Source organism: Micromys minutus (assembly GCF_963924665.1).
Source record: "Micromys minutus genome assembly, chromosome: 16".
Classification (NCBI taxonomy): domain Eukaryota; kingdom Metazoa; phylum Chordata; class Mammalia; order Rodentia; family Muridae; genus Micromys; species Micromys minutus.
In genome coordinates, this window is record NC_137985.1 from 50,395,127 (window position 1) to 50,421,439 (window position 26,313).

Consider the following 26,313-nt stretch of genomic DNA (forward strand, 5'->3'; position numbering starts at 1 on the left):
TAATAACCCTGTGGAGATTTCAGATTCAAATTTGAATGAAGCAAGAACTTCCTTTTACTTTTTTATCAGTGGTCTTAAAGAGTATAATAATAGTGATACTGGGAAATAATCTGAAATGTACCTAATTCAAACACTATGGTTTTAGGCCAAGCAGTGGTTCTCAAACTTTTCTAAAGCTGTGACCACCTACCACAAAAATTGTTTTTGTTGCTACTTCATAACTGTAATTTTGCTACTGTTAGGAATTATAATGTGAATATTTGATAGCAGGATATGTGATACCCAAGGGGTTGAGAACCACTGATTTAGAGAATTTGCTTTTGGTTTTTTTTTTTTTTTTTTTTTGCCAAACTAGATTTATATTGATTTCTTTATAGAACTGTTTTATGACTGTCCTGCCATTATTATAGCAAGGCCTCTGTTACTTGGTATAGCTTTGAAAGCATAGAAGACTAGAAGTTGAAGAAAGAAGATTTTGTTAGTTTGCAAGAACTGGTATAACAGAATGACAGAACTCGCCTTGATCTCAGCATCCCTCTATTCAAATGTTTTTTCTCACCAGCCATCTATCTGGCTGCCTTGTTACTGGGCATTTTGTAAAGTTTGTTTGTTTTGTCTTTGAGACAGGGTTTCTTTCTTTATGTAGCCCTGGCTGGCCTCAATCTCTCAAGAGATCTGCCTACCTTTGCCTCCCAAGCCTAAAAATTATTTTTGCTCTGAATTTTTTTAACCTTATGTTCTCTACTATAATACTCTGCTTATATTATTTTTTCTAAGAGTTCTATTCTGGTCCTTTGGGGATAATAAATAAGCCCTTTCCTATTTTTTAAATGTACTGCCAATTTCAATTTATTTCAGTAAGCATTTCTTGGCATTAATCCCTTTGCCCATAGTTCTAATTCTTAGTTTTGATTTCTGAAACTTTAACAGGTTTTAGAGCACTTGGGAGGGCATACATACAAATTTGTGAATCAAACTATAAAGATAGATAAGTAACCTGTTGGAATTTGAGTATGTGGGTGGGAGACATGGGCTTGTTCATTGACACTGACTGAAAATGTTAGGCACGTTTTCAACATTTCCTTTAACAGAGGTTAGCATAGAACAAAATGTGTTTAATTACCTTAAGGCAGAGTCAGCTCCAAAAACAAGAAGTTGTGAACTTGGTAAGTTCTTGCCATTGATTTGCAAACTGATGTTGCTGTATGCTTAACCTGTTTTCCAGTGTGTAAGTACGCTTGCCATAAGAAGTGCTGTCTGAAAACCACAGCCAAGTGTTCTAAGAAGGTAAGGCATTGCTGCGCCTTATTACAGTGTATCTGCAGGACTTTTCCTTTTTCTTTTTCTTTTTTTTTTTTTTTTTGCCCTTTGTAAAGTAGTTGGGGCTTCTTTAGTAGCTTTATAATACAGTGTGGTTTTCAAATTTTATGATCTCAAATCACATTAAGAAGTGTATTTTATGTCACAATTCAATATACATGTGTGGAGATGTATGTATATAACTGAAGTAATTTTCTTGAAAACTTTTATCTTGACTTTATGTAAGCTGCTTAATTGATTCACAGATTACAGTTTGAAAAAAAACTGCTTCTACTGAGTTAAACAAACATTCATAGGTACTTTTGAGAAATTATCTTTAATGCTCACTATTATCATTTAACCATGAACAACATCAGTATATACTAAGAGAGAGCTGGTATTTTCGAATACCCATTTATATTTGTGTGCGTATATTGAGATAAATATGAAAATGGAAGGGTTAACCTTTCATTGCCCCTGCAGCGGTCTCACTCCTCGACACTGTTCTAGCGCAGAGCCGAGCACACACATTCTGACCCCAAACCACTTACACCACTTGGCGTTCCAGGCTGCCTCTAAAAACTCGGGCTTGGTTCACTCCGCCGCCTCTGTTGCTTCTGTCCCAGGTGGATACGACCGCCCCCGAGTGTTTTGTTCCTCCACTGCCCAGCACAAACATGACTTTCAAGCAGGTTTATATATTAAATTCTCAATCCACAAACCCTCTACACAATAAGATTACATCCAATGGACAAAGATACAACTGCTCTTCTATATGAGATAAAAAGACCTATAGAATCCCTTAGAAATATTCATAACTACCTATTGCCAATTACGGCCACCTGGCTCTAGATCCTCCTTCTCCAGCTCCATCTTGATTTATCTGGAATCTCCCTTCCACCTCCTGCCTCCACTTCCGCGCTCCTCAGTCTTTCTCCACCTGTCTCTCTCCTGTCCAGTCATGTATCACCTTAACATAAATCTACATACTTAAGTCTAACAAGTACTGAGCATGTATCTTCAAGGAAACAACCTAACAACCTTTTTGTTGTTTTTGGTTTTGGTTTTTTGAGACAGGGTCTTTCTATTATTAATCACTGGCTGGCTGGCTTAGAACTCACAGGATCCACCTGCCTCTGCCTCTGGTATGCCAGGATTAAACCCACCATGCCAGGCCATTTTTAAATAATTGTTAGTGACTAGTAATGGAAAGGCCCAGCTCACCTTGAGAGGGGCTAACCCTGGGGAGGTAGTGTCCTGAGTTTTGTTATAAAGCAGGCTGAACAAGCCATGAGAGAAGCAAGCCAGTAAGCATTGTTTCTCCATTACTTCTGCCTCAGATCCTGCCTTGAATTCTTGCCATCATTTATTTTGATGGTGAGCTGTGATGTGGAAGTTTAGACAAAATAAACACTTTCTCCACTAGTTTCTTTGACATGGTGTTTTATCACAGTAATAGAAACCTAATGAAGAAAACAACCACTAAAGAGTATTCTGTGTAGAGATCTTATGTACAAAAGTCAGAGAAGATGAAGTTCTAGCAATTTCTTAGGACTATAGAAGGTAGGAAAGAGTTCCATACTGTCATGATTTGAACCACCATGGTTTGTTCATTAAAGGAAAAAGCCTCAATTTAGAAATATATAAGTCTAAATTTAGAAATATTTTACTTCAGGACTATATTTTTTTTTAACTTCCAAGCTATTTAACATAGATGGCTAAGAAGCTAATTAGAATAGGATTTTCCAGAGTCAGTGCTTCGGAGGGAAAAGAAACTTTAAAATTTTAGGATTAGTAATCAAAGAGAAATCAGTTTGCTAGACTCTCATTGAGAACCATCTCAAGAAATACACCCTATGAATGGGAGTGAGTCCTTGCTAGACTGAGCTTAACTAATTTACCAGTTAGCTTTTAATCAGATTATGGTGGTGCTTCCTTCTGAACACCAACAAAAGAGAAGGAAAGAGCCTCTCCAAAGAGAAAGACCATGACTTGGCACCATTATAATTTTTTTCAAATATTGTACCAGACACAAGGAATTAGACTGCATAGTAAGTAGTCAATGAAATAGATTTTGTAGTTATGAAGTATTAGGTATATAGCTTTAAATTTGAATGGATATGTTTAAATACTAGATAAAAAGATGGAATTCACCAATGAACTATAAAATATATTAAGAATAGATTTTAACAGTATCCAGTGGAGATTATAGAGAAAAGTACAGTTGAAATTTGAAACTCGATGTTGTTTAGCAGCCTATACAAAAGGGAAGGTTAGTGAACTAAAAAGTGCGCGTGGGCGCTCGCGCGAGCACACACACACACATCCAGCCTGGGAGAATAGTAAAAAGAACGGGAAAATATTTTTAACTAATGATAACACTCTGACATAGAGTAAATAGTGAGGAAATTATATAGCTTTACATCTGTACATTAAAAATATAGTTAGAAGTGACTAAACTTTCATCTCATGGAGGAAAATGTAAAAGCTCAGCAAATTATACTCAAAAGGAGAAGAAATAATAATAAAGAGAAATCAAAGCTGTCCATACAATATAAAACCTACAAAACAAAATTTTGGCTTCTGGAAAGACTCAGATAAATAGATAAACTTTAGCAAAATAATAAAGAAAACAATAATTATTAAAATGTAGCTTTTGTTCTTACATTTACTCACCGTGGGGGTGCAGCCTGTTTCACACGCTGTTACCCGTGTGTAAGTCAGAACAGTGTGCATGTGCCAGCACTAGTTTAACTGAGGTTCAGGTTAGCGAGTGCCTTTCCCCTGTGCCCTCTTGCAAGCCCCCAGGGTGCTGAGAGGTTTGGGCATGTTTGTCTCAGGTTACCCGAGTTCAAGCCAAGCTGCACTTCCAGTTGTTGTTTGTAGCCTCAACTGTTTTCTAGTTCTTCTGTCACAGTTTTCAGCTTTTTACTTTCTGTTGCTGTAGGAAGAGCCTTTACATATTAAAAGATGATAAGTATATTTATGATGCATATCATAATGTGTCATATCAATAGCAAAGCTTTTGGTTCATGTGTATTTTTGCTTAAATCATGTCAGTAATCATCATTATCTTTCTTTATTATTATTACTTGCTCCACACCAGGATGTACCATGCCACATATACTTAGAAACGAAGTAGAATGTAATAGTTTATTGCAAAAGTTTAGCCAAGTTGATAGAGTGAAAGTACTAACATTTAATAGGCATTCTTTAAATATTCTAAATATTCTGCCTTAGACCTAGTATTAGTATTAGTAACAATTAATTACTACTTAGACTAGTAGTATTTGATACTGGCTTAACATCCTTCAAATTAAATTGGGAATTAATTTCTGAGACTTAACTGCTGACATGCAAAATGTATAGATAGACGGTAGCAGAAAACTGGCTCTTGTCGTGGGTGTGTCAGGTTCTCTAGTGTCTCATAGCTGTCGGAATAAAGGCCAAGTGCACTTGATAGCCTTCGCCTGGCTTTTAGTGTAGCTTTTATCAGTCTTAGTGTAGCCATACCAAATGACTTAGTATCACAGATTCCACTGTTCTGTGTTTCCTGAGCCTCTCTTGCTTTCTTAGGTTTCATTTGCTTCCTAACCACAGTGTTACGCATCAGTCTTTTTTGAGATTCTTAGTTGCTATTTTGTTGATGGTGGGTTTGGGTGGTTGGTTTTCATTTGGGTTTGGTTTTTATGAGATAGAGTCTCATGTATCTCAGACTGGTCTGGAACTTTGTATGGCCTAGGATGAATTGGAACTTCAGATTCTCCTGCTTCTTCCTCGAAGGTGCTGGGGATCAAACATAGGGCCACAAGCAAGCTAGGCCAGTGCTCTGACAATTGAGCTACAGCCAAGCCCAGACCTTCCTGTTTCATATCTTGTATTTCTAGAATTACCCAGTCAATCTGTCATTTTACTTATTTCCACAGTATCTTAGCATTAATGTAGGGGAGATGCTATCTCTTCCTTTTGTTTCCCTGGTATCTGGTCATAATGACAAATTAAGATGAAAAATCAAAATCAATTCAAGGCCTTAATTTTCAGTCTCAACAATGCATTGCTTCACTTGTGTCTATATGTTTGCTGATGGTAAGGGAGATACATATAGGATATGTTAAAGGAGGGGAAAACCCATATGGGGAGACTAGTCTTGATACTGGGATGAAGGTTGACGGCAGTTGATAGGGAAGGAAAGAAAGGTTTAGATAAACAGTTCCTAGAGATCTAGACGTTGGCATTTCCGTGTGTGACTGAAATGTTCTCAATGATGAAATGGTTGAATTGTAGACACTTGAACTAGTGAGTCACTTGTATTACATACACCAATAGAGTGAGGGAAGGAATGTTAACTCTGATTGTGGGCCAGTCGTGAGTCTTTGCTTAAAAAGTAGCTGCAAGTAAGTTTTTTGTTGTTTATTTTGTTTTTTTAAATAAAGTTTAATCCTTGAAATGGCAAAATATTCTTGTGTTTCAGAAATTACCAACAAGTTAATTCATTAAAAAATTTCAATGGACTTTCCAAAGTACATGCTAAATATTCAAGATTTTTGTTTTGTTTTGTTTTTAACATACAAAACTAAACATCCTTCTCCTACACCCAACATCAGCTTTTGTTGGAATTGATTTTTGATAGGAGGAAGCAGCAGCCCATTGCCACTGCCTCTAGTCTTCTTCACTGTGTGGGTTTTTAACAGAAGATGATTGAAACTATTAGCTCATCAATTTGTACTTTTTAAACCATGATTCCCTTTTCTCCCAGTTCCTAGGGTAATCTGCATAACACTAGGGAAATAAAATTGGCTAAGCATGTTCTATAGTGTTTGAATGCATTTAGAACCAAAATTTATCTTTTATTTAGTATGATCCTGAGCTGTCATCTCGGCAGTTTGGAGTTGAGCTATCTCGTTTGACTAGTGAAGACCGAGCTGTCCCTTTAGTGGTAGAGAAGCTCATAAACTACATTGAAATGCATGGACTTTATACCGAAGGTATTTACCGAAAGTCTGGTTCAACTAATAAAATCAAGGAGCTTCGACAAGGTCTAGATACAGGTAAGAGAATGTGCTTCAAATCAAGATGTAATACTTTCATTTTAAAACTTATTTCAGTTTTATTATAAACTGCTTCTCTAAATGTAGGGCCAGAACTTTTGGGGGGTACTGACACTATCAATTATAGAAGGTATTGTTAGGTACTTGAAAAAGATCTTAATTTATTTAACAGGCTAATTAGATGCTGACATCCTTAATTTATGAGGAGGAAAAGGTAGGCTCAAGGAAAGGAATAGGATGTTGATCCAAGGCAACAAAGATTTTCAGAAACAGTTTTGAGAACTCAAGGACATCATTTCTCTGCATTTACAGATAAGGAATCAGGTGACAGAAGAGTTCATCTAACTACTTATCACCAACCAGTGACCATGTTGGAATTTAATTTTGTATTCTCTGAATCCGTAATTTAAAGTGCTGCCTGTTGGGTCTCCACTGTTCTGACCACAGTCTGGATTCTTTGCAGTAGATTTTCCTGCCTGAGGATTTAGTTATTGAAATAGTGGATTGAGTACTTAATGAGTGTAAAGCTTAGTCCCAGAGTACATACAAGGGTTAGCCTTTGGTTTCGTTAACAAAATATAGTCTTTATCATTGTTAGAAGAAAATAGTTCTTTTTAAACAAAACTTAGATACAAAAGTTGTCTTTGTGTGACTAAGAACCCCAGTGATTTTTCTCACTATCAGTGAGAAATGAATTATTATGAAAATAACAGGAAATGCCTGAAAAATCTTGATAAATTCTGACTGAAAGAACTTTGTATACGATAGTTTGGGGCATTTGTCAGGTTTGGCTTACTTTTAAACTATGCAGCAGTAAAACAGGATGAAGATGTTTCCATTGAATTTTCCTGCTTTCTCATCTATAAGAATGACTTAGTCAGCCTCGCATTTAGTCCCCTTGGACTTCTGAAGCATTGGTACTCAAGGGTGTGGTACATAGGCCAATCTACAAGACGGAGACAAAAAGCAAGAGTGAGCAAATAGGTATTTCTGCAGCAGCTTGATTCTTCCCTCATAAAACACCAGCATTATTCCTTCAGAGTTAGAAGTGGCAATTCTACGCATAGAGGGAAACTGTAGAAAGTATACATTAGTTTAATTAAGAAACATGAAGGTTTCTTTTACTAGGTTTACTTTGTGAAGTGTATTGTTTAAATTTTTTGCATGTTTACTTTGTTATCTAACTCTGGTCTCTAAATAGATGCTGAAAGTGTAAACCTAGATGACTATAACATACATGTCATTGCAAGTGTATTCAAACAATGGCTTCGTGATTTGCCCAATCCACTTATGACTTTTGAACTCTATGAGGAATTCCTTCGAGCTATGGGTAAGCACAAGCTTCTTGGGTTTAAAGGAAAGGCCTATACTTGATAAAGCAATGCCATGTGTTATATTCATTATTAAGGCCTACTATAGTGGATTAGCCTTTATGGTTCCTAAGTACAAGACTGCCAGTGTCTTATTACCTATTCAGATGTTGACTTTAAGTAGACTCTTCTAAAAGTTTCTGAATAAGCCACAAGTAACTGGGAAGATTTGGGCATCAAAAGAGTATCAAGCAGGAGATTTTACATTTATTCAGGTTAAAACATTCATTCAGTTGTAAATCGTAGCAAGAACTGCATCTGAAGCTGTCTTGTCCGTTTTATACCTGATGGGCTTAGTGCTTTAGTTGTATAGTATATTAGCAAAAGTTTGCCTAAAGGCACTTAGGAACCATGGATTTCTATAGAATGATTGGTTAATTTTAATGAGAAACTAGTCTGTCACATAATGGCTAAAATACTAGATAGAATACCTGTGTCCTTGCTATTACCAAAGGCTGTTTGGGGAACAAACTCAACTTTGGGACTTCAAATACAGGGAACCACATAGCTTAGAGCCACAGTTATGCCTCCCCAAGCTGGAGCTCTCATTCTCTGCTGTAGAGTTTCCATCCAGGAAGAAGATACAGCCTGTAACAGGGATATTCAGTATAACTTGCGATTTTTACCATTTTTCTTAGGCCTTCAGGAAAGAAAGGAGACAATCCGTGGTGTGTACTCTGTAATTGATCAGCTCTCCCGAACTCATCTCAATACACTGGAACGCCTTATCTTTCATCTAGTTAGGTAATTTATTCAAGACAGGTTCTCGATATGTATCTTTGACTGTCTTGGAATTCACTGTCCAGACAGGCTAGACTTGAACTCACATCTATCTTCCTGCCTCTACTTCTCAAGTGCTGGGACTAAAGATATGTACCAATATGCCTGGTCTTTTAGGGATTGTGGTCAGGATTCTATTTAAATTAAGAACTTGATTATATAAGACATTGCCTTGCCTAGGAATGTAGTTTAACTGTAGAGTGCTTAACTAGCATGCACAAAGCACTTGTTTGGTCTTTAAAAATCAACCCCTTTCAAAACCTCCATTGAAAAAATAACTTTCTGCCTTTCTCAGCTTTGTACAGTAAATAGGGGGTTAGAATTCCTTCAAGCAGAAATCTGCTAAATTGAGTAATGCATAGAACAGCTCACACCTCATGGTGGCACCAAGCAACAGCTATTTTGACATTTGAACTAGAAGAGTTTTTGTCTCTGGACGTAACCTACTTTATGAGAGCTACGTTCAGATTATACTCAGGAATTGACTGACAAGAGGCTTCAGGAGTAGATTTCTTTCCCTGTGTAAATTTTTGAAGTGGTTGGGAATACAATCCTCTTTCTGGTCAGATGTGGGGTATGTTTGGAAATGCCTTAAAATATCTATTCTAGGGGTTAGAGAAATGGTTCAGAGGTTAATTGTATTGGCTGCTCTTCCAGAGAACATGGATTCATTTCCAGGTACCTGCCCAGTAGCTCAAAGCAGTCGATAACTCTAGTTCCAGGGGGATCAGACAGTGCCACACATACAGACAGACATACATGCATATAAAATAGATCATTTTTTAAAAAATTAAGAAAAACCCACACAACTCTGCATCTGCAGACACATTATGATGTTGGGCTTAAGCAGCAGGTTACAGACTTCTCTTAATATGCTATACGTTGACCTATGATGTCCCAGACTGTTTCAGGGAATAGTAAAAGTCCATTTTTTCAGGTAGAGGGATAGCTCTGGGGAAGTCTACAGTGTCTTCCTTAGGCTTAGGTGGTTATCTATGCAGTAATATGGGTAATGGCATATTGTCCTCTCTTCCATACCTTCCCACTAGTATGTTATTTTATCTTCTCACTTGTGTTGGTTTTGCTTTATTCCTTAGGATTGCTCTACAGGAAGACACTAATAGAATGTCTGCTAATGCTTTGGCCATTGTGTTTGCACCTTGCATTCTCCGTTGCCCTGACACTACTGACCCACTACAAAGTGTACAAGACATCAGTAAGACTACCACGTAAGGCCAGCCACATTCACCTCTATAGGACCTTAGTTGGTATAGTCTGTTTTATCCAACTATCAAACATAGTAAATAATTTCATAAGTTCTAGTGCACTTAAGCAGATTCTTGGTTATTCTAAGGCTTGTTTCAATTTAGGATTGTTTACCGTTTTTAAATGTACTTGTTTTGTCAAGTTATATATCTATGTCTGTCTGTCTCCCTCCCTATAAAGCTTGTAGTTTAATCATGACCTTATCACTCAATCCCTTTGGTTGTAATAAGTTCAGTATTTCTATATTTCATCCTCAACTTTTTTTTTTAGCTTCTGTTTATTTTCAGTCTGACTAGAGCAGGAACTTTTGGAAAATGTAAGGGCTTGAGCCCCATCCCCAGATTCATCAATTGATTTATTAATTGATCTGGTATTATAAGCCTGAATGTTAGGATTTGTAACTATTTTTGGTTGGTTTCTCAAATGCAGACAGTTGTCAACTGCCATTCTAAATTTTCTTGGAGCTGATAAAGGATGTTTTCTTCATCCCAAAATTATCTAGGACACTTAGTTACAAGGGAGTCTAGAGATAGAACACTTCATTTGATTTACTTCTGCTTGTAACAGTTTTTTTCTTTCTTCCTGTTTCAGATGTGTGGAGCTGATAGTTGTAGAACAAATGAATAAATATAAGGCTCGTCTCAAAGACATCAGTAGCCTGGAATTTGCTGAAAATAAAGCAAAGACCAGACTCTCACTGATTCGTAGATCAATGGTAAGATGCAAAACATGGAACAAAGTGAAAAGGTGGGAGAGGGAGGCTTCTTGTGACTTTTTAAGTATGTGTTTGTGACATTTATGGATTATGCACAGAAGAAACGAAGGTGCTATGAATATCTGATGATGATTAAATTATTTTAGCTATGTGTACAAAGCATATGTTATGTGCAGTATTTTCAAATACTTTGAATAAAAAGTTAGTAGCTTATAATCTTCCCTGCTTACCTTGCCTATCCATGACATGAAAACTTAACTTTATCTTAACTTTTTCTATACATCCTTCTGTTATCTTTTCCTACTCTGAGCCATATCATTTTTGGTGATCCTTCCAAGATTCCTGGTGGTAAAGAACTTAATCATTTGGAATTTAATGTGAACTAAAATGCTTGATTCATACAGAAGCAGAATTCCATTTAAGAGTCTTCTATGATCAAATAAAGATTTTACTTAGGATTTGTTGTTGGGTTTTGTGATGAGCCTACTAAGTGATAATTTATTTTTTTCATTTACTGACTTTTGTGTTTAGTATCTTCTGTTGAAACTAGTGACCAGCAATTATGTAGATAACTCCAGTTACCATGAAATGAGAATCAGTAGGATCTGAGGTTCTGGTAAACAGCTGATGTATTAAAGTCTAACCTTTACCTCCTTGTTACTCCTCCTCTCTGTTGTAAGATGACGTTATCACAACAGGCACTTGCTTCAGATCCCCAGCAAATCTCTAAAAACACCAGCTTCCCAGTTTCTTTACTCAGATTTTCTAGAGCCCAGAAGTGCTTCTTCCATGCCATTATAATCTGTATTTAGACTGACGCTGAAATAACTCTGCTTCTTCCTTTCCTATTCAAGCTTCCATGCACAGAGCAGATGTTCCACAGAGGTCTGTTGGGAGGGTTAGTGGAGGATCTCTAAAGACAAGCATAAGCATAACCTCTCCACGGCATTAAATAAAGCTCATTGTTTTAGTTGGGATTCCCATTACTATGATTTAAAAACAAACAAACAAAAAACCCCATGACATAAGCAAATTGGTGGGGGAAGGGTGTATTTCAGGTGTATTCAGATTTTCTGGTCCGTTATTCCAGGAAGTTGGGAGAAACCTAAAGGCAGAAGCAAAAGAAAAGTGCTACTTACAGGCTCACCTCTTATGGCTTGTTCAGCCTGCTTAGCCACAAAGCTGGGCCCTCACACGTAGTCATCAGTCCCAAGAAATGTACCACAGGCTTGCCCACAGACCAATATGATGAGGGCATTTTTCTCTATAGAGATGCTGTCTTTGAAATTACTTGGGCTTGTGTCTAGTTGACATAAAACTACCTAGCACACTCATCACAGGAAACTATCTAAATTGATTCCCATAGCATTAGAAATGAAAACCTACTTAAAGTGAAATGTGGGCTTAAGAGGTTACATTAGATGGTAGAGTGCTTGTCTTTAAGACAAGGTTGATCCCTGAGACTGTGAACAAACATTTTCTGTATTAAGAATTTAGCTCAGTCTTCCAAGGTCTAATTTATTAGTACCCCTAGGAAGGAAAGAAGAGCTTCTTTACTGCAGAACTTTATTTCAGAGCAAATGGAGAAGCTGTGCATCCCTACTTCTCAGTACTGGAAAAAAAAAAAAAAAAAGGATACATTCATTCCACTGCAAGATTTAGCCTTCTCTTTTAATGGACAATGACGTGTACGTTCTAACCTTCTGCTTTCCTTTCCATGTCCTTCCTAATCCAGAAACCTGTACTAATTGCAGTTAGATTTATGAGCATTACCCGCAGTTCAGTCTCGGTATGTATTAATATTGCAATGTGTCACAGTCACCTCACATCATGTGTCTCATTCATCAGGAATTGTCCGTGCCTGTCTGCCTTACATGTTCAAACTTTGTTCAGGGCCCACTTTTTGATCAGCCTTCACTTGCCTTTTTCTTAATCTTTTTTCTTTAGGTCCTTCACTTTCCTTTCTTGTGTTATGCAGGTGAACAGTGTTCATTGGAAAATGTTTTTTCTTGTCAGATAATCCTTTTTTAGAGTTTCTGTTTTGGTTGAATCTTTAAAGGTTGGGGTCATAGATACTGAGGTATCGAGTTCATTTTGCTCTATGACCTATATTCCAAGCAAATTCACTTTATTATTTGAAATACCTGTTACGGTTTTCAGTAGCTATCATGAATAACTGTGACTCTGGTGGTATCTTCAAAGATGTAGAACTATGGCTCTTAGATACTTATGTTTGTCAGACAGGATTTTGTTTTTGCTGCCTCTTTATAAGCAATGTTTATGCAAAGGAGAAATGGAAAGGTAGAAAAAGCTAAAACGCTAACCTATGTGGAAACTAATTTTGTAATACTTGTCTGTGTGTACTTGTTGACCTATAAGTACAAATACTATTCAGAAATAACTAGTAACTGTAGTAGCTGTCAGTTCTCTTATAAAGCTTTCCTTTCCCATGGAATATCAGCCTAGCAACATGTCACTATTATGCAATCTTTCCAATAATCTGTCCCTGTTATGATGAAGAATACTTTATATATTCAAATTTCAGTCATAACCTTGATATCCTGTATTCTTCTCTTTTTCTTAGAGACTACACGCACTTTCTTTTAATCATCAGAAAGTATAACTTCTCATATACCTTTAACTGGGGAGATATAAGGTAAACTTCCTTGCAAGGTAGACTAGACCTATATCTAGAACTGTAGGCTAAACAAAATTCTACATTACTGTTCCATTTTTGGGTGGCAGTTCTGTTTGGCTGTTTTATACTATTGTTCTGTCACTAAAGATGAGTGGTAGCTCCAATTTCACTTTCCTGACAGTCAGTCCAGACCTAACATCTCCCCTACATTGTTAGTATTTAAGCTAACCATTTAAAGCAGTGGTTCTCAACTTTCCTAATGCTGTGACACTTTAATACAGTTCTTCATGTGGTGGTGACCTCCAACCATAAAACGATTTTGTTGCTGCTCTATAACTGTAATTTCGCTACTGTTAAGAATCATAATGTAATATTTTTGGAGATTGAGGTTTGTTAAAGGGGTTGGGATTCACATATCCAGAACCACTGGCTTAAGATGAGACAGTATCTTCTGTCTGAATTTTGATTTATGGCATTGATGTGATATGGGAAGCTGTCAGGGCAGTTAGAAGTTTTCCAGAATTTTTCCAAAACTCTAATAGTTTCTTAGAAAGCTTAAGTGTTATCACCAACAAAAATAAGGGCACTTGAAATAATGGGCTCCTTTTAATAGGGTCAGACAAAATCTGTGCACATAATGTCATGCATATGTGAGTAGTTAAACTTGGACACATGTCCCAGTGTCTGAAGATAAAAGCATCTAAGTTGTCCGGCTTGTTATTCAGGTAGTTACACAAACACTGGTTTATTGGGACAACCCTCAGCACGTTGCAATTGTCATTTTATCATAACCAAATAAAAACAATTGCATGACTTAACTGATGCTCAAAATGAATTTTTACCTGTGAATACATGGTATTAAAGACTGTAAAGGACAGTCATACTAGCAGTATGGTTTTGTACCATTACCTTGATCATGTGGAGGTGTCAACAGTTTGTTTTTACCCACTATTGCTTTAATTAATTAATGTAAATGTTAGTAGGTAGAAAGGGCGAATGACTTCTTAGCACTATTATGAAAGCAGTGCCCATACTGTAGATCCCTTGGGAGTGCTTCCACACCTCTACTGGAAACTTATGAAGTGAGTACGGAACCAAGGCTAGACATACAACTTGGTGGTAGAGTGCTTGCCTTGATCACGCTTGAGGCTCAAGGTTCAAGTCTCAGCTGGAGTGGGAGGAATAGCATGGCTGGTTTACTGTACTACACACAAAGTCTGAAGATACATGGCAGCATCCAGTTCACGTCTATCCCCTCTCACTGTGGGTGAAGTGGAGTTGCAGGTGCTGGTGTACAACTTCTGAATCAGCCTCCAAACCTACTGCTGTAGATGGTTCATTCTATGTCATACAAAAAACACGGGCCGTATGCAAGACCATCATGCAGGACTGATAGAAAAAGTGTAGGTAAAGGACCTTTTCTTTCTACAAAAGAAGATCCCTCAGACATAGTCTGAGAATTCGGTTCCTTCCTGTTTTTGCGGCTCAATGAATGGCAACAGTGATCTTTTACCTTCCCTACTTGGGATAAATTTTCTAAGATTTGTGCTTCCACTACTTACGTCTAGTTCTATCCGGATGTTACACAGCTCTTCTTTTGATATATTCACCCTACAGACAAACCCCCTACTACACGTATTTTCTTTGACTCATCAGAGAGGATAACTCCTCATGTGGGAAGTGTCTTCCTACATGCTCAGAATCCATATTTTATTATCATTCTTCAAATATATAGGTTGACAATATTGAGTTTATATCATGTGTTCTTCTTTCTCTTCCTTACTGTGTCTTTTATCATTATGAACTTTAGCAGACTCTCTTCATAGGCCATAACCATTTTAGCACTGTAGTATACTTTCTATTCATCTTCACCATTACATACATAAATCTTAAGGAAAAAATGGTACTGTTGGTAAACTTTCACTTAGGATCCTTCACATTAAAGCGTTTGGACCACAGTGTTTTTGTTAGTTTTAGAAACTAACTATGGGATAGCCTTGTAGCATTTTCTTGGGTGGTTTAACTTCTTTCCTAATCCTTTCTGAATCCTGCATATAATTTTTTGATCAGTTATTTCTGTTGAAAGCTTCTTCCACTCTATGGTTTGATTTTTCTACTCTCTTAAAAGTGTCTTTCAAGCCAGGCCTGGTGGCACATGCAAACAATCATAGCACTTAGAAGTAGTGGCTAGATGATTACCAGTTGAAGCCCAGCCTGGCTTTCAAAACCTTTCATTACAAGTCTCTACCTCAAAACAAAAGTAAGTAAATGAAACTGTCTTGATGGACAGAGGTTAATTTTAGTGTAATATGGTTGTAAGCATTTTACTAACTAAGGTTGTAATCATTTTTATCTTCTCAAAGCTTCATTATTTTGTCTATACGTCCGGTGTGTTTTAAGGTGCCTCATATTGACTATCATATTGACAGCACCACTACTATACTCAAGCTTTTAAAGTAGCTTTTAAAGTATTGTATGTGTGGTGTAGACGAGGCATTGGTATGTGTCGTGTGTGTGGTGTAGACGAGGCGTTGGTATGCTACAGCATGTGTATGAAAGTCAGAGGACTTTGGGGAACCTTGTGTTGAGACAGGGTCTTTCCTTTTGTCATGTTGCTTATTCCAGACTAGCTTCCCAACAGTTCTGTCTCTGCCTCTTACCTCACCATAGGAATGCTGCAATTCTAGATGCAAGCAAGCCACCGAATCTGGTTTACATCTGGCTTTTTAATGTGCATTTTGGGGATCAAACTCAGGATACTAACCTTGTGTAGCAAATGCTTTTACCCACGGAGCCACCTTGTTGGCCCATTTACCTCAACTTTTAAATAAACTGGTTTAAAGAATCATCCTATCTTCAGTTTTTACTCCTTGGGACTCATTATCATACAAAATGTGAAGTCAACCTTCACAAAAACACCCTGGGGGTTTTGTTTGTGCATTTGTCTTTTGAGATTGCTCTGTCGTGTTTTAGCAGTATTGATTTTCCTACCCATGAACATAATCTCTCCATATATGTCATTAGTTCTTTTAAGTGTTTTTTATTTTATATGTTGAGATCTTATCTTTAATTTTAGTAATTATCATATAACATTTTAAAATATACTTTATTTTTTAAAGTTTTACTTTTCGTTGCTTGTTACATAAAATACCCAATTTACTTTGATGTTTTCATCTTACATGTAGTGGCTTTGCTGAAGTCATCTTAACTGTCCTTTTGGTTTCCTAACTCTATCATTTAAAAATATAGTTTTATTTGTCCCTTTACAGTCCTTGAACCTCTTTTTCTTTTTTGTTAATCACAGCTTGTACTGGTGTTGAAAAGGTTCATAAGCCATACAGAGAAAAGTTGATAGCAGTTAGCTCTCAAATTCCTGAGAGGAGAGAGTTACAAGAATCCTTTTTGTCTCTTCTGTATGCATGTATGGATATATTTCTAGGTACAGTTGACGTTTAAAATCAGAAAAATATCAGTACAACTTACTGTCTTTAAAAAAAATACTAAAGCAGGTTGCTGTTCACATGCGGCTCTCTAAGTTGTTTTGCTGTGGGGTGTGTTTGGATTGCACGCCTGGGCAGTATCTGTTCTTATTGCTGCAGTGTATGGAGACACCACTGTTTATCATCCTTTCTATACTGAGAAGCATTTTTTTGTCGTCATTTCTATCAATGCTTCCATAAAGATGATCACACAAATCGTTTTTATATAATCTGTAGGAAATTTACAGAGCCTCTTTGTTTTTCTAAAGGAAAGAAACTAGAACCTTTAGTACAGTGTTGGTTGAAACGGCGGTGGTGATCGCTCTAAGCATGTTCTACCGCCACTAAGTGTGATGTTTGCTGCAGAATTTTTATTTTTTATATTAAGCATGTTCATTTGATTCCTAGTTTGAGTTTTATTATGGTGTAATGCTAACTTTTATGTTTTTAATATATCCACATTGAAATATTTCATACCATTTTGAGGCATTTCACATCGCAGTACAAACTAGCCTAGAGCCTGCAGTGATCAGGAGTACAATGTTACAGGCTGTTACCATGCCTGACTTTAGGGTATTGTGAATTTTACTGATGTTAAATACTCACATCTCAAGATTTTTTTGCTGTTTACATGTAAAATTGTCCTATAACGTCCTTCCATTAAATGACCTTACTCGGGGCGTGGTAGCATATACCTTTAATCCTTCAGAATTGGGGAGGCAGAGGCAGCCTTGTCTATATAATGAGTTCCAGGCTAACCAGGGCTACATACTCAAAACCTTCCAAACCAGCCAACAAACAAATAAGTAAATTGGGATGTAGTTGTGGAAGAGTGTCTGTTAGATCTCTTACACTTTACTATGCATACACAATCCCTTGGTGCTGACTACTGTGTCTTTCTCTATGTCTTTACTTCTGCTGCTGATTTACTTCAGATCTTTTGAAGCCGTAAGAAATGGATATAAATTGGAAATACTATAATCTTTATAATTTTGGCTTTAGTCACTATGAAATATACTTGTATTATAAATGGCACTTTTGACTTTATGCTAAGTCTTTGATGTTTAGTTTTTTTTATTTTTTTTTTTTTTTGTGATAAGGTCCTGGCACTCACCCTGTAGACCGGACAGAGCTGGCATCAAAACCACAGCTTCCTCTGTCTGTCTTCCAAGTGCTGGAGTGCTGAGATTACAGAGTACATGCCCTACAGCTTTTCATTATTTATTTTTAACTGTTTTTGCTTGAGACATAATATCAATCTGTAAACCTGGCCTGTAACTCGTTATGAAGTCTAGGATTGCTTTAGACTACTCAAGTACTGGGATTCCAGAGGAGCCACCACACCACCCAGCTGCTTTCAACCATCTTGAATAATAGTTTATACATAGCCCTTAAATATCATGTTTCTGACAAGTTTTCCAATTTTAACAGGAGCATCTGATCTATCTATATACATTTTGTTGATAATATATTTGGCTATTTTAAGGTTAAAAAATATGTATGAGTATTTTGCCTGCATGTACATCTGTGTACCACAAGGCATGCCTAGTATCTGAGGAGGCCAAAAGGTGTCTGATGCACTGAAACCAAAGTTACAATGGTTGTGAGCCACTATGTAGATTCTGGAACTGAACCCAGGTCCTTTGCCAGAGCAGCCAGTGTTCTTTTTTATTATTATTTTATTGGATATTCTCTGTATTTACATTTCAAATGTTATCCCCTCCCCCTCAACTTGTCTCCATTAAGGTGCTCCCTCTCCCAAACACCCTCTCCACCTCAGTGCCTTGGCATTCCCCTACATTGGGAAAACATGCCCTCACTGGACCAAAGGCCTCTTCTCACATTGATGCCAGACACTGCTGTTCTCTGCTACATATGCAACGGGAGCCATGGGTCTCTCCATGCAGCCAGTGTTCTTAACCACTGAACCATACCCAGCCCTGTTAATATAAGTAAATGCTTATAGTTTATATCTGTTTTATTGTACAGGTTTTGTTTTGCCTGGCATGTGTTCCCTTTTCCCTTCTGGCTACCTTTGTTCTTTATTTTCCTTGCCTCCCTGTTGGTAGTATCTCAATTTTCATTCTGTTAGAGGTCTTAGATTCCTTTAGTCTGAAGATCAATCACATCATTAGCTCTTTCAGTGCCCATTAATACAGACCATCATATAGTCTAACATACATTGTCATTGTGTTTTCATTCTGCATCTCTAACTCTTCTTTCTTGCCGTTGAGAACTTCCTTTAGCTTAGGACTGAATATCAATGTCTATACTGTCTCTTTGCATCCTGTTTGCCTAGTATTTAAACATATTCTGGACTGTTTTTTTTACTGTTTCTCTTTTCTCATCGCTTACGAATTTTTTCTTCTGCATTCGTTTCTCCTGGCTTGATTCTGGAATTTCTTAAGATATAACTTCCGTTCTGCTTAATGAAATTATGTTTTCCCACCTGCTTGAGCAGATTATTTTTAAATGTTTCTGATAGCCACAGTCTTTGAAGAAATTGGTTTTCTCTGCTTTATCCAGTTTTCATTTGCACGGTCTTTTTTTTATTCCTGGTTACTTTTGATTTGAAAATGATTTATAGAAAGTATTTTGAGGTCTGAGATGATATTGCTTACCTACAATGAATAATTTTATTTTTCTGACAGATCCTTAGGCACTAGCAGTTGGATCATTTTAATCCAGTCTTAGAAATTTAAATTTTTATACCAAATACACACACACACACACACCCTTCTGATGACTTGAAGCTAGACTACTTCATCTTTAAGAACTGTGGTAATTTCAGTTTACCTTGCTGTCTAGAATTCAAAAGTTTGAGATCCCAGTGTTAGGCATGAAGGTTCTGTGGGGGCAGCAACTCCTGTCCTTCTGTTCTGTACTTCAGGGTTTGGCAAGTTTTTTCTCTGAAGGTCATAGAGTAAATATATTAGATATTGTAAGCCATAAAACCTGAACAGCCATAGAAACCCATTAATAATAATGAGTTTATTCTAATAAAGACTTAGACTGTATGCAGTCTAGATGTAGTTCCACACATACCATAGCTGACAACTATAAAACGTTCTGCTCAGACTCTGCCACCTCAGCAGTGACTGCTGCGCCAGCCTCTCCTGCTCCTTCACTATCCAGTATCTACAAGTATGTGTTCATTTTTATACTGGTCTAGGTGTTCTTGGCAGAAGATTTAATCTGTTGAACTTAGTTGGTTCTTGCCAGAAACTAAAGGTATAAGTAAGGTAACCAATTTAAAACAATTGTGAGATTTTTTTTTTCCCCTTCCTCATTTCAAGAATAGAAAGTTCTTGAGAAAGCATATTACAGTAGCAGTCTCTTATATGACTTTTTCCTCCAAAACTTGAGTTTCAGGGCATTTTTTTTTAATCTTCCCAGAAAGATTGTCCTGACAAGGTTGAAGCTGTTATGCATTGTCAGAATTTCTTATGGCTTTGAAAATAGTATGAACCTTCAGTGTTTGTGTGGTGACCACTATCTACCTGTGGCTCTTGAGCACCTGAAATTGGCTCCTGTGATCACAGAATTCAGTTTTAATTGGCTTGAAGCTATTTAGTATACATCTTAGATTAAAAGAAGATTCTCATCTCAGGACAGTGATTCTTAGTACCCAGAGCTGGAAATGTGTCTTTTTGGGGGGGGGGGGTGTTCTTGATAGAATTCTTTTAACCTAATTTGTTGGATTTTTTGATATCTTGCTAAATATCCTATGCCTGTTCAGTCCTGTCATTCTCATGACATGATGGAAGGACACTTGTTATCCAAAGTGATCAACATAAAACTTGACAACTTAGTTTACGTTCTAAAATGAATGCTCTCTACAGGGAAAGGGGCGTATGTATCGAGGAAACTATCCAAGCCCATCCTCCCCTGTTATAGTCCGATTGCCTTCCATGTCTGATGTCCCAGAAGAGACCTTGACTAGTGAGACAGCCATGGAAACGGACATCACAGACCAGCAGCAAGCAGCAATGCAGCAGGAGGAAAAAGTACTGACTGAGCAGATTGAGAACCTACAGAAAGAAAAGTAAGTGCCCAGAGAGGGTACAGCTGTTTTATTTCCTTCCTTCTACCCTTTATTCTTCCTGGTTCGTTAAATATCTCTTGTGTCAAGACTGTGTTGGATGCCCAGGGGATGTGGGATTGACAGCGACTTGTTGCCTCTACTAAGGGTAAGTACAGAAGTTTTCATCTCAGGGAAGGGAATTTAGTGGTGTAGGAATCTTGGTGCTGAGCAGTACTAGAATAAAGAGGGAAGACATATACAGGGTATGCCAGTCTTAGTCCAGGATGAGGTATTATAGTCCTGACAGGTCGGGGACCAGCTTCCCTGAACATACGGGTTTTGCAAGAAGAGTAAGAGTCCTTTGACTAAGTAAGTCCTCTTCAAGCACAGGCATTAGTTACAGTTTCACAAATGAATGTTATTGTTTAAAAATCCATGTGAACATGGCCTTAACAACTAGATAGAACAAGGCAGCACCTGGAGTACTGGGTAGAGAAACCTGTTACTTAAAAGAGAAAGTCAAGAAATTGTGTTATCTCCATCATCACTCTGGAAGGAGTGGGTTGCCACTATTCCTTAGGAATATGAATATCCATGGTTCTCCCTGAAGGTACAGTATACTAGTTCTCATCGATACTGATTACTCTAAGAATTTTTAAAGGTCTTCTTGAGTCCCTTGAGTTCATCTTTTAAACCTGAGAACTTGATTCTGTTCTTTAGGGCAATTGAAAAGCAGCAAAGACTCAGCTGTGGGAAAGTGAGGCAGTAGTTACTAACCAGGGGCTGAAAAGATGACCTGATACTGAAGATACAGAGGGATAAAAGGAGATTGTCAGGAAGGAGAAAGTACCGAAGTATAGGCATACGTTTCAAAGACATGACTGCTTTTGGAAATAATGAGCTACTGGGAAGGCTGTCCTTGGAAAGATGGTCTGTGGATTTCAGGCTATTTAAAGAGGAGAAATAATTAGATCCAGAGCTGGCTTATTTCTAGCAATTGACAAGCTGTCTGATCCATTCACTGGAGGAAGTTCATCATGTAGAGGAAAAATATTGGAGACATAAAGATATTTCAGTACTAGGATTTTGAAGTGAAGTTTTTTTGTTTTTTTTTTTTTTTTGTTTTTTTGTTTTTTTTAAGGTACTAACTGAAATTTATCAAACTGTGGCCAGGGCCCTAGTTAAGAAAATAAGGTGAGAAGCCAAATCTTAGTAAGTGCAAACTCTGAAGGGACAGTACTGACACAGGTGGGTTCCTGATAAACCAGAGGCACTGTAGCCAGAGCTGATGCAGGCTTCACATGTCAGAAAACCTTGATAATGGTGAAGGGAGAAGAAAGAGTCTGTGTTTAGTAAGTAAACACAGCTTCATCTGAAAATAGTTTTTAAGAGCCAAAAAGAAATTTGGAGAAGTTTGTTTTCTGGACGAGGAAGCTGAAGTCCAGAAATTAATGAATTTGGAAACTCAGTCCAGAGTTCATCTCAGCAGTTATAGGAACCTGCCTTACCTACCCACCCCAGCTCGTGCTTACTCACACACTTGTTTTCATTTTGTGCTTTTCACCCATTGCTTTACCTATAAATACATCCTCATCATCACCGTGGTGGGACCATAAGAAATGCCTTTGCTTTTTTTAATCTTTTTTTGGTTTCATGGAAGGTCTTTCTGTCATCTTTCTCCTATCATGCTAATGGATTTGTTGATTGTGCCTTCTAGGGAAGAACTAACATTTGAGATGCTTGTATTGGAACCTCGTGCCTCTGATGATGAAACCCTTGAGTCTGAAGCTTCTATTGGGACTGCTGATAGCTCGGAAAATTTGAATATGGATTCAGAAGGTACAAGTTTTTAGATATCCAATATATGAATATATTAGACTAGAGATACATTTTGTTTTGTAAAGAATGAATATGAATTCACTGGATGCTCTTTTCAGAAGAGCTGGGTTCAATTCCCAGTACCTGCATGGTAGTTAATAATTATTTGTAACTCTAGTCCCAGGAAATCTGATGCCCTTTTTTGGCCTCTCTGAGGGTACCAGGCATGTTCTTGTACATACATACATGCAGGTAAAGCATCCACAGACATAAAATATCTAATTTTTAAATGTTTTTTTAAAAAAGCTTTCTCAGGTTTGGTCTGGTGGTGCATACCTTTAATCTCAGAGCTCAAGAGACAGACATATCTCTCTATCTCTGCATGTTTGAGGCCAGCTCCAAGACAGCCTTTAAAATAATGATTCTGCACAAAATAGATCAACTAGCCCCTTGATACTTTCACTCTTTGAGTTTTACATGTGAACAGTAGCTTCTATTCATTACATGATGTTGCATAGGTGGACACTTGTCGTGTACAACGTTATTTTCTGTTTTTAGAGAGAAGCTTAGCTCTCAGCTCCCTGAAAGCAGCTGGCAAGTCGGAGCCTTCAAGCAAGTTGCGAAAGCAGCTAAGAAAGCAGCCAGACTCTTTGGACTCGGTCAGCTCCCCTGTCTCTTCATGTCTGTCAAACACTACATCATCTCATGCCACTAGAAAGCGATTTCAGATTTATTCCAAGTCTCCATTTTACCGAGCTGCCTCGGCTTGTGAGGCACAGGGAACGGAAGGACCACTAGGCCAAGCCAAATCCCTAGAAGACAGACCTCAGTTCATCAGCCGAGGAACCTTCAACCCTGAAAAGGGCAAACAAAAACTAAAGAATGTGAAAAACTCACCTCAGAAAACCAAAGAGACCCCAGAGGGGACAGTTGCATCTGGCCGAAAGAAAACTGTGGACTCAGACTGCAGCTCCACACAGCAACTGCCACTGTTTGGAAATAGTGAGTTTATGGTCTAAAAAGAAGTGTCTCCACATCTCATCTCTGGGGCCTCTTTGATCACCTTGTTTGTAACAGTCAGTTTGAAACAGTTCTTGTTTCAGCAGACAGTTTTGTGAGCTGGATCACTGAGTTTCTGGCAGAAGTGGCCTCTATGAAGTTTGCCAGGGATGGGCCAGCTGTGCCTTGGCTGCTGTGTTTGATTTGAGATTCCACTAAACAAAGCCGCCACCTGCGACCTGGGGGATTTTGGCCAACAGTAGTTGCTTTTTGCCCACCTATTTTTTTTTTTCCCCTTCCCACAGACAGTTGTTGAACTAGGAGGCTACTGTAATTCTGAGGAATGCTCTTATTTCTAGCATTTCAAGAAAACATACAAACCTCTGTTAACCATGAAAACGAAAGCTTTTGCATTTGAATTAGGATAGTTAGCACTGTTATAGATATAAAAATTTCCCCAAGGATTTATAAGCAAAATGCCTAAACCTTCTATTTTAAATTTAATTATAAAATACTCAATGTTATATTTTGGAAATGTAAACAGATTTCCATTAAGCCCAGAGGGTCTCAGCTATCTGGTCATATTGTGAAGAAACCACACTTTGTCTCTTGTTATATTTGGTATTATAATCAGTGCTGGTTTAACTCCTGGTTAATTCCTGCAAATGTATTTCATGGGATAATGTTCTGGTAGCCATACTGTACTGGTATGCCCTGCTTATTAGATCAGACTCCTCTAGGTTTTTGTTTGTTTGTAGTATGTCACAGACACATTGAGGTAATTCCTGTGTGAAGACATCATCCTGATTGGTCAGGCTTTTCTGTTTGTCTAGACTAAAGACTGTATCCGAGCCTGTGCATCTGCTGGTGGAGTCCCAGCATAGGTGCGGCCATCCCATCACTGCTCTCTGAGTACTCACATACAGCTCTGCATGAGTGTCACAGAAAAGACGCCAAAAGAAGCTTAGAAAGCTTCAATATGATCTATTTAATTTTTGTCTTCTTTTTCTCAGACCATCAGTATTAGATGAAAATATCAAGGACTACTTGAAGCTATTTTTGTTAATATTCTTGTTCCTGAAGTTTACTGTAAATACACATGTATAGTATGCCTAGTGTTTAACCTTGTGCTTCCCCTTCTTCCCATGGAGTTTCCTCCTACAGATAAGAGGCCATTAGACAAGTGGTGAGAACCTGTCGCCCCTAGGGTGAGGGATAAGTAAGGGCATCTTCTTCATTACTGGTAGTTTCCATAAGTTATGTCAGAAGCATTGTGTACTAGCAGTTGTGGGAGTAGAACTCTGTGTTTGCTATTTATAATGTTATGTGAAGTGAAACATGAGACCATTTCTTAAGTTTGTGAAATGTTTTTTTAAAGTCACTAAATACATTTTGTCTAACTACCACATGCACTGTTACAAGAAGAGCCTTTACTATCTGTAACCTGAATTTTGGTTTTCTTCTTCTTCCTCTTTTTCTTTTTGGTTTGAAGTTATGGAAATAGAAGTCTTTTCTTAAGGCAAGGTCTCTCCTACACAACGCTGAACCTCATGCCACTGCGCAGTGGTCATTGGTGGCTCTAGAGATGTGACTTGTAGCATTACTTTGCACAGCAGCTCATGGTGGCTGAAGTCTTCCCTCTCCCTGGTATGGGTTCAGCATTGAGACACATGAAGGAAGCTTTGAAAATCTCCCCAGTGATGATGGTCATCCAGTAAATGTTAACTTTTATATCCCTCGAGCATTAACAGTGAGAATGTTGGAAACTGTTTTTTAAGGAAGCCAGCATGACTGTGGTGGGTGCTGCTTTGGGCCTTTCTGGCTACACAGTCTGTTTTATTTGGGGATGGTCGCTGCTAGTGGGTGATAACTGTTGCTCTCCACTTGGCTCAAAACAATTTCCTTTGTTTTAGAGGAATGGTCTGGAACCCAGCACTTGATGCACATTCTCCCACCTAAAGTTTTACAGCTCAGTTTTTTTATTATTATTATTGCTATAAAGTAAATTTGGGGCTGAGAAAAAAAATACTACCTACATAGGTCACTTTGTAGGAATGAGGTAATCAATATTAAAGACTTTATAATTTTTCTCAGGGACCTAAAACCTGAATTTGAATAAAGTTAAATAAAAACTTTTTCAGTTGCTAGATTTGTGGAACTTTTAATCATTTAACAAGCCGCCAGGATGGGGTGGGTGGAAATCCACACAATCGTAAGAATGTCTCAGTCTCAGCAAAGTGTAGGCCCCTTTGAGGAAAAGAAGGCTGTTGTTGGGTTAGCAGGCACTATTGGTCGGATAGAGACAAAGCCATAACTCAATACTGTCAGATGCTCTGCTCCCCAGTTCTCAGCCTGATTCACCACACACGACACCGGTGTGTCACTCAAGATACAGACCCACATCCGGTTCACTGTTATGTCTGCCCAGCTGCTTTTCTTCAATCTTAAAATGCACCAAAAGAAACTCTCTGGCAGCAGAATGCTTCACATGTGTAACCTCTAGTTAGGTCACATACTTCAAGTCCACAATAACTCCCACATTTTTCCTACCCATTGATATGTGTCTGTAGCTGTGTATCAGACAATGTAGCAGAAGCAGATACATTTTTCATCACAGATGGAAGTAAATTACGAGTGCGGGCAGGATTCAGGGAGGTGACGTGCTCAATTTGGATGTATTTGTACTTCCTGCCATTTTGTTTATCTGACCACTGTGGGCCATATACACAAATGGAGATGGTTGTTGCTAGGAGAGACAAAAGGATGTGAGTTCGGGCACAGGTCATTAGGACCAACTCTCAGGCTTTAGAAACCTATCAGTCTTACCTTGCATAGGGTGTGAAGACTGTTCTGTGTCTCACAATCAAAGACAGTATC

At 37.9% G+C, this 26,313-nt stretch overlaps 1 protein-coding gene across 1 annotated transcript in view; it reads left to right on the plus strand.

Annotated features, from left to right (window-relative positions):
• MYO9A (myosin IXA) overlaps positions 1–25,845 on the plus strand; it is a 158,315-nt gene extending 132,470 nt beyond the window's left edge. The window contains exons 35-44 of the mRNA XM_080929818.1: positions 1,226–1,287; positions 6,155–6,347; positions 7,549–7,677; positions 8,356–8,461; positions 9,595–9,726; positions 10,355–10,478; positions 12,214–12,267; positions 20,438–20,640; positions 22,337–22,458; positions 22,996–25,845. Coding sequence (XP_080785944.1) covers positions 1,226–1,287; positions 6,155–6,347; positions 7,549–7,677; positions 8,356–8,461; positions 9,595–9,726; positions 10,355–10,478; positions 12,214–12,267; positions 20,438–20,640; positions 22,337–22,458; positions 22,996–23,456 — 1,586 coding nt within the window. The 3' untranslated portion in view covers positions 23,457–25,845. The remainder of the gene's footprint in view (positions 1–1,225; positions 1,288–6,154; positions 6,348–7,548; positions 7,678–8,355; positions 8,462–9,594; positions 9,727–10,354; positions 10,479–12,213; positions 12,268–20,437; positions 20,641–22,336; positions 22,459–22,995) is intronic.
• The last annotated feature ends 468 nt before the right edge of the window (positions 25,846–26,313 follow it).